This window comes from Prionailurus viverrinus, chromosome D4 (genome assembly GCF_022837055.1).
Source record: "Prionailurus viverrinus isolate Anna chromosome D4, UM_Priviv_1.0, whole genome shotgun sequence".
NCBI lineage: Eukaryota > Metazoa > Chordata > Mammalia > Carnivora > Felidae > Prionailurus > Prionailurus viverrinus.
Window position 1 is genome coordinate 14304184 of NC_062573.1, and position 8564 is coordinate 14312747.

Sequence of the window (8564 nt, forward strand, 5' to 3'; positions counted from 1 at the left end):
TATATGAAAAGGTGTTATCTCCATTAGTCAACATAGAAATTCAAATTAAAACCACAATGATGGGGCGCCTGGGTGGCTCAGTCGGTTAAGCATCCGACTTCAGCTCAGGTCATGATCTCACGGTCTGTGGGTTCGAGTCCCACATCAGGCTCTGTGCTGACAGCTCAGAGCCTGGAGCCTGCTTCCGATTCTGTGTCTCCCTCTCTCTCTCTGCCCCTCCCGCACTTATGCTCTGTCTCTGTCTCTCTCTCTCTCTCTCTCTGTCAAAAATAAATAAACATTAAAAAAAAATTTTTTTTTTTTTAAATTTTTTTTCAACGTTTATTATTTTTGGGACAGAGAGAGACAGAGCATGAACGGGGGATGGGCAGAGAGAGAGGGAGACACAGAATCGGAAACAGGCTCCAGGCTCTGAGCCATCAGCCCAGAGCCTGACGCGGGGCTCGAACTCCCGGACCGCGAGATCGTGACCTGGCTGAAGTCGGACGCTTAACCGACTGCGCCACCCAGGCGCCCCCCAAATTTTTTTTTTAAACACAATGAGATACCACCATACTTCCATCAAAGTGCCTAGTTTTAAAAAGAGATAAGCCAATGGTTGAGAATGTGCAGCTATTGGAACTCTGAGACATTACTGGTACAACCACTTGAGAAAACTGGCCCTATCCACTAAAGCTGAACACATAGATAGATCCTGACTCCATGATTCCACATCTAGGTATTTACCTAACAGAAATATGTGCATATGTTCACCCAAAGACCTACCTATTCAAGAATGTTCATATCAACATTTTCTAATGTTTGTAATAACCCAAAACTGGAGATAACCCAAGTGCCCATCAACAGTACATTGTGGTGGGGTGCCTGGCTGGCTCAGTTGGTACAGCACGTGACCCTTTGATTTCAGGGTCGTGAGTTCAAGCCCCAAGTACTTTTTCTTTTAAGATTTTTTTTTTTAATTTTTTTTTTTCAACGTTTATTTATTTTTGGGACAGAGAGAGCATGAACGGGGGAGGGGCAGAGAGAGAGGGAGACACAGAATCGGAAACTGGCTCCAGGCTCTGAGCCATCAGCCCAGAGCCCGACGTGGGGCTTGAACTCCCGGACCGCGAGATCATGACCTGGCTGAAGCCGGACGCTCAACCGACTGCGCCACCCAGGCGCCCCAAGTACTTTTTAAAAAGTTCACTTAAAAAAAAAAACTGAGACTAAACTGAGGGTTGATGGGGGGTGGGAGGGAGGGGAAAGTGGGTGATGGGCATTGAGGAGGGCACCTGTTGGGACGAGCACTGGGTGTTGTATGGAAACCAATTTGACAATAAATTTCGTATTAAAAAAGAAAAGAAAAGAAAAAAAACAACAGGCGCCTGGCTGGCTCAGTTGGTAGAACACACAACTCTTGATCTCCATTGTGAGTCTGAGCCCCACATTGGGTGTAGAGACTACTTAAAAATAAAATCTTGAAAAATAATAACATTTTTAAAAAAACAAAATGTGGCATATTCATATCATGCAATATTACAGGTAGGAGAATGAATGACCTGCAAGAACACAGCAACATGGATAAATCTTACAAACAAAACTTGAGCAAAAGAGGCAAGACAAAAGAGTGTATGCTGTATTATCCCATTTATATTACAGGTCAAAAGCCAGTTGAACCAGGCGGGGGTAAGCAAGCGGAAGTGGACGAGGTCTCTAGAGTTCTGGAAATGTTTTTTCTTGGTCTGAGTACTGGTTGCATGGGAGTGTTTACTTTGTAAAAATTCAAGGACATGGACATTTGTTTGCACTTTCCTCTATGATATATTTTAATATAAGTTATATAAGTACATGAAAATGTTTAGGTAAAGGGAGAGCTGTCTGGCCGCCCCAGGCTGGGTTTACTTATGTATGAGAACATGAGATTCTCAAGGGCAAAAGCCTCATATAAAAAACTTGGCTTCCTCCACGAGCAGTGGATCTATGGCAGTGTTTGGTCTAATCACACCCCAAGTGTCTCCAGGGGCAATCGTGAGGCCACAGCCCACACAGGATAGGTCAAGGGATGAAACCCTCCAAGGCGGATTTCTGCCATCTGACTTAGGAAACTATAACCACTAAGCTCTACACCCAATGTGGGGCTTGAACTCATGACCCTGAGATCAAGAGTTGCCCACTCTACCGATCGAGCCAGCTGGGTGCCCCAAGCGTACCCATTTTTGAACTGGAAAACCAGAAAGAAGCTTGTTTCTGGGGAGCCTGGGTGGCACAGGGTTAAGTGTGTTTCTTTGGCTCAGGTCATGATCTCGCGGTTCACAGGTTTGAGCCCCACGTCAGGATCTGTGCTGGCAGCTCAGAGCCTGGAGCTTGCTTTGGATTCTGTGTCTCCCTCCCTCTTTGGACCTCCCCCGCTCATGCTCTCTCTCTCTCTCTCTCTCTCTCTCTCTCTTTCTCTCAAAAATGAATACACATTTAAAAAAAATTTTTAAAGCTTGTTTCTTGTTTCAGAACAGCAGGGACCTGCCCTTGGCTTTTCTGTGACACTCAAGTCTCCTTTATCTCTGTTGAAATGTTACTCAGAGAAAGAAAAAGGCAGAATGTAAAGGACAAACGGTAAAATGAGGGCCACGTTCACATGGATTACAAGGGACACACCTGCCTCGTGCAACAAGTGCCCCGGGTTGAAATAGTTACATGACCCAACAAAATCCTGAACCTCTCAGGAGACTGAAAATAATCATCTTCTAGGGGGTGGACAGACAGACAAAACAGGTGAAGCAGAGTGGGAGAGACAGGCTTCCAGTTATGGAATGAATAAGTTATGGAAATAAAAAGTACAGCATAGGGAATACAGTCAGTGATGTTATAATAGTGTTGTATGGTGACAGGTGGTAGTTACACTTGTGAGCACAGCTTATGCTGTGTATAAAGAAGTTGAATCACTATGCTGTGCACCTGAAACTATGTAACATTGTGTGTCAACTATACTCAGGTTTTTTTTTTAATTTTGTTGTATTGTTATATTTTAAGGAATCTCTAAAGTAAGCCCCAACGTGGGGCTTGAATTCACAACCATGAGATCAAGAGTTGCATGCCCTACCTACTCAGTCAGCCCGAGGCCCCTAAAAAATTGAAAGAAAAAAAAAATCATCTTCTCAAAGAGCTTTTTTCATGTGATCTCATTTAATCCTGACGTATGGAAAAACTGAGGTTCCGTGGACAAAGTTAATTACCTTGGAAATTAACTTAGAAGCTGGCCTGGACTTCAGTTGGAAGTTATTTTGTCCAATCTCCCAATTTTGCATATTGGGGACTGGGGCCCAGAGAGGAAAAGAATTCAGTGAAGGGCTCACCAAGAATCAGGTGGCAGAGTTGGGACCAGAACCTAAGGAAATGCGCTTTAGGTGACCCTGGAACCTGAACTCCCTTCTGTGAAATGCAGATGGGCCTCTGGCCTCCTACTCACCCTTTCTACTTTGTAGGAATCACGCTTGTAACACATAATGAGCTTGGAAGTCAAGCTCCCCCTTGCTGTCTGTGACAGCACTAGGGTCTGTGACTCTGCACTTTGTATTTCCTCCCAGGCCTGAGCCCAGTGAGGGTCAGGTGGTTCTGAATGAAGCGAACAGACCAGCCTTAGAATATAGGAGGAAGTTTTGTTTTAAAAAGAGGGGGTGGGGTGCGGAGAAGAAGGAAGAAAAAATATATGCAGGTTTGTGTTGCTCCTAGAAAAATGATAGCATAATAACCAAAACTGCTACTGCAGCAACCCCTGGGGAATAAGGGGGTGGGGGGTGGGGTGGCAGAGGCCCTCCTTTTCTCCCTGCCCCCATGAGCCACTGCCCTAGCTCAGTAAACAGGCTGGGGCCCCAGCACCTTTGCTCTCCCAGCTTTCTCACCTGCAGTACTCGTCCCTTAATCTTCACCAGGCAGCCATTCAGATCTTTGCCCCTCCCCTAACCATCTCACCCAGAGAGGCCCCCACACTGTTCTGACGCCATTCTCTTTTATTGCCTGTATAGCACTCATCACTATCTGAAATCTTATTTACTTGATCAGTCTGCCCCTCTCATGTTCCATGAAGGCAGGAATCCCGTCTTTTCTCCCCTACCGCATCCTCAGTGAAGGACAGAGTCAGAGCAGAGAAATGCTCAATGAGTCGTTAGTGAGCGAGATTGGGCTTTTTAGTTTAAACAGTTTATACTTTTAAACATTTTTGAGGATGATTATTTTATATCAAATGAAAAAAAAAAAAAGCAGCTAGATTACTGCAGAGGACCCTAACCTCAGCAAACTGCCTTGGGTTAGACAAGTTTCCACGTGAAAGCAATTCCTTCCTAGTACCGACTGGAGACTCAAACCAGAGAGGGACAGCGCCCTGTCCAAGTCCACACAGCACTCAGCAATCCAGAAGGGGACCCAAATCTCCCTCTTCCCAAGTCATCCTGGGAACCTCCCGGGGGCGTCCGGGTCCGAGAAAGGCGGAGGGGTGTGGGGAGGAGGAGAAGGGAGAAATCGCACAAAGGGGGATAAGGGACAGACGACGAAGGCGGGGCAGGGAAAGAGGAAGGAGAGAGTGCAAGGTGACCGGGAGAGGCGGGGTGGGGCGGGGCGGACCGGGAATGAGAGGGTGTGGGGTCTCACGCAAGGGTAGAGAGGGAGACGGAAAGGAGAAGGAAGGCAGAGAAGTGCAGTGTGGGCGGGTGACCGAGGGCGCCGCACTGAGGCAGGTGAAGGTGCGGCGGGAGGCGGAGAGGACGGGAGCCGGGAGAGGCTGTAAGGAAGCAGCCGGAGGAGGAGCGGTGAAGGCCCAGGGCCGGGGGCGGGGCGAGGAGGGGGCGGGCCTCTGGCTCCGCCAAGCGGTCGGGCGCCTGCGCGCCTCTTCCGAGCCGCCGGGCTGCTGCGGCTTTCCCTGCACAGGCTTCACTGCGGAGTAAGTGGGTCCTGAGCCCCGGGGCCGGGGGCCGGGGGCCGGGGGCCGGGGGCGGGCGCCGAGGCTTCGGGGCGCGCTGGAGCTGAGAAGGGGCCCCAGGAGCGCGGCCGCAGCCACGTCACGCCCCAGGTCACGCTGCAAACGGCAGCTGTAGAGATTTCGCTCTAACAGCGGGTTACCTGGACTTTGTCGCCATCGAGCCCTGGAGGTGAGAAGGAAGGCCGAGCAATTCAGGCTTGTAGGCCAGAGTCCTCAGCCCCGGCTTCCAGAAATGGGAAATGCTGTGGGTCGGGAGCCAGAGCTCGTTCTAGTCTTCGCTGTGCCACTGACTTCCTGCGTGGCTTTGGGCGAGTTCCCGCCCCTCGCCGGGCCTCCATCTACCCACCAGTAAAGTGAGAGAGGGTCTTTGGATGGGTCTCCATAATTTCCAGATTCATTTAAATTCGTTTCCTTGACAGACTTCCCCTAAGGCTTGTCCCCAGATTCACCAGCCACTTCCCTTCCTCAGCGGCAACTTTTGGCTGTGCTCTGAACTCTGGCCCCTCAGTTTGCGACTAGACAACCTCGGACTGTCTGGAATCCAGTGTCTGGGGCAAGAAGCTCCACCCAGCCTCTGGGCCACAGGCTGAGGAATTCGTTTCTTGTGCATGGAGTCCGTGATCCTTTCGTTGGCTCTGCACCCAGGCAGGCCGACCTTGTTACCTCCAGTGAAGATGAAGCTGGGGCTCCGGCATAGAGTCAGGACTGGGCTTCTCGGTTTGCCTTTTGTGCAGATTCACCAAAACCAGATTGTTTTAAAATCCACATTTGTCTAAGCATGATGCAGTGGAAGGGTGCACTGGCCAGAGTCTGGAAGTTTAGGTTCTGGTGTTGGCTGTGTCACAGACTCACCTTAAGCAAGTATCTGCCCCTCTCTGGCTCATTCTTCCCAAAACAAGGGGTTGGTCACATGGTCTGCGTCTGTGTCTTTGGCATTGTTAACAATAGTAATAGCAATCATAACTGTTTCCTTACCTGGACCTACAAGGCCCTGCCTCAGCAACCCCCATCTACCCAAAGCAGCCGACTTGCTGTTGACCTACCTCGGGGCCTTTGCACTTGCAGTTTCCAGTGCCGGGAACACTTAACTACCTCTTTTTCCTGCATAGTCATTCTTCAGATCTCCACTGAAAGTTGACTTTCTTACGAAGCTCAACAAACTAGATGGGATCCCTGGGTTTACATCCTTGTGGCACATGCTGACTTCGTTATGCTTAAGTGTTTGCATAGTTCTTTGTCTAAATGCCATAAGGGCTGGAAATCTATCCTGTTCCCTAGTATCTAGTGCACAGTAGGTGCCCAGAAATTTGTCGTGGAATGAGCGGACGATCTCATTTAATGCAACAGTCTGGTGAGGCTGGGACATGGTGCTCCTCTTCCATTAGGAGACAGATTCAGAGAGTGACACTCCTAGGGCCACACAGTCAGTTGGCAGCATCAGAATTTGAACCCAATCTGTCTCTGACTCCAAGGCCTGAACTTCCACATCACTGCCGTCTCATTCCAGGATCTTCTGCTGTGAGGAAGTGCCAGCAACTTTGACACACAAGGCCTGGAAAGAGAAGACCTTTAGGTTGTGGAGGGGGTCTTGTCCGGCTCAGGTTCCCTTTAACCCCTGGCAGACCTGGGGTGGACGTGCCCCCCACCTCCTGCAGACGCATGGCGCATCGGCTACAGATACGACTGCTGACATGGGACGTGAAGGATACACTGCTCAGGCTCCGCCACCCCGTGGGAGAGGAATATGCCTCCAAGGCCCGGGCCCACGGGCTGGAGGTGGAGGCCGCCTCCCTGGGACAAGCCTTCAGGCAGGCGTACAGGGCTCAGAGCCTCAGCTTCCCCAACTATGGCCTGAGCCAAGGCCTCACCTCCCGCCGGTGGTGGGTGGATGTGGTCTTACAGACCTTCTACCTAGCAGGTGTTCGAGATGCCCAGGCTGTGACCCCCATCGCTGACCAGCTGTACGAGGACTTCAGCAAGCCCTTCACCTGGCAGGTGTTGGAGGGGGCTGAGGCCACCCTGAGGGAGTGCCGAAAACGAGGTCTGAGGCTGGCAGTGGTCTCCAACTTTGACCGGCGTCTAGAGGACATCCTGATGGGTCTTGGCCTGAGGGAATACTTTGACTTTGTGCTGACCTCTGAGGCTTCCGGCTGGCCCAAGCCCGACCCCCGAATTTTCCGTGAGGCTTTGCGGCTTGCTCAGGTGGAACCGGCAGTGGCAGCCCATATTGGGGACAGTTATCCCTGTGATTATAAGGGGGCGCGGGCTGTAGGTATGCACAGCTTCCTGGTGGTCGGCCCAGAGCCTTTGGATGCTGCCATCAAAGACTCTGTATCTCAAGAATGCCTCCTCCCCTCACTGTCCCATCTCCTGCCTGCCCTTGACCACCTGGAAGTCTCATCCCCGTAACTTTGAATCTGATGAGGGAAGTGGCTGGGCCCAGCAAACGCTGCAGAGCCCCTTCTTTCCTGAGATCTGGCCTTTGCCCCTCTCCCTACAGCGTCCAAAGGCACTGTGACTATAAAGCAGTGAAAACAGGGCTTTTAGCCCTGCTCCAACCTGCTTCTGGTTGCTGAAGTTGTTCACACCTGTGTCTCTTTCCCACCCCCTCACCTACAAGATTCACCGAGAGCCCAGCTAGCTTCAAAACCAGGCACTGTCGGGGCGCCTGGGTGGCTCGTTTGGTTAAGGACCAGCACTTGAATTTGGCTCAAGTCATGATCTCACGGTCGGTGAGTTAGAGCCCCACCTTGGGCTCTGCACTGTCACTGCGGAGCCTGCTTTGGATTCTCTCTGCCCCTCCTGTGCTCGTTCTCTCTCAAAATAAGTAAAATAAACTTTTAAAAAAATTACAAAAAAAAAAAAAAAAACCAGGCAGTGTCAAACTTTGTATTAGCAGCAGGGCCCTTTTGTTATGGGAGATCTTACTGGAACCCCAATATGCAAAACAGGAAAAGTGAGAAACTGCTAGAGCTGAAGCAGGTCCTAGAGCCCCTCAGTCGGGCCCTTGAAGCCTCAACTCCCTAGAAGTGGAAGTTCAGAGGAGCTTAGTTTGGAAATTGGGGTGCTAAGCTCTGCTGTAGGGACATGCCCTCTAGGACATGCCTCTAGTGTTTGCAGGATTGTAGACAAGGAGCACCATAATTAGTCATGAGAAGAAACTTCATTTCCGCTTGCCACGTGTTAGTCCTCTATATGCATATAGAACCCTCAGTAAATAAAACACCCTCAAAGCTACCTGATGGGCAGAGATAGTGTGACCTCCACTTTACAAATGAGAAACCGATTTAGAAGGAGCCTGCCTGAGGTCACAGGTAGTATGTGAGAGAGCCAGGGTTCTGGTTTAGGCATGCCTGACTCCAAAGCCCTTGGCTTGACTGCCAAGTTGCAAGCAGAGAGCTGTGTTCCATGGGACATGGTGCAGTGGAGATCCTGGTAGAATAGGGAAGATTTTCTAGAGGTCAGTTTTGAAGGGCACTCCAGTCGTAGGTGTTCGCACTGGGGGTGGGGGGAGGACAGCACAGGGAACAGGGACTGGAGCTTGAGGTGACAGGAGTGTAGGAAACGGGGAGTCGTTGGAGACTGAAGGACGTAAGCTAGCTAGGTTTTAAAG

The 8564-nt window shown here is 50.4% G+C and overlaps 1 protein-coding gene across 2 annotated transcripts; it reads left to right on the plus strand.

The window, feature by feature from the left end:
• The first annotated feature begins 4814 nt into the window (after positions 1–4814).
• On the plus strand, positions 4815–7564 carry HDHD3 (haloacid dehalogenase like hydrolase domain containing 3). 2 transcript variants are annotated; one of them, XM_047830347.1, is made up of 2 exons: positions 4815–4912; positions 6459–7564. In XM_047830347.1, the coding sequence occupies exon 2, from the start codon at positions 6611–6613 to the stop codon at positions 7358–7360; it is 750 nt and encodes a 249-aa protein (XP_047686303.1). In that variant the 5' UTR covers positions 4815–4912; positions 6459–6610; the 3' UTR covers positions 7361–7564. The 2 variants fall into 2 exon arrangements, with proteins under 2 accessions (XP_047686303.1, XP_047686302.1); XM_047830346.1 differs by lacking the exon at positions 4815–4912 and adding an exon at positions 4954–5120.
• Positions 7565–8564: the final 1000 nt, after the last annotated feature.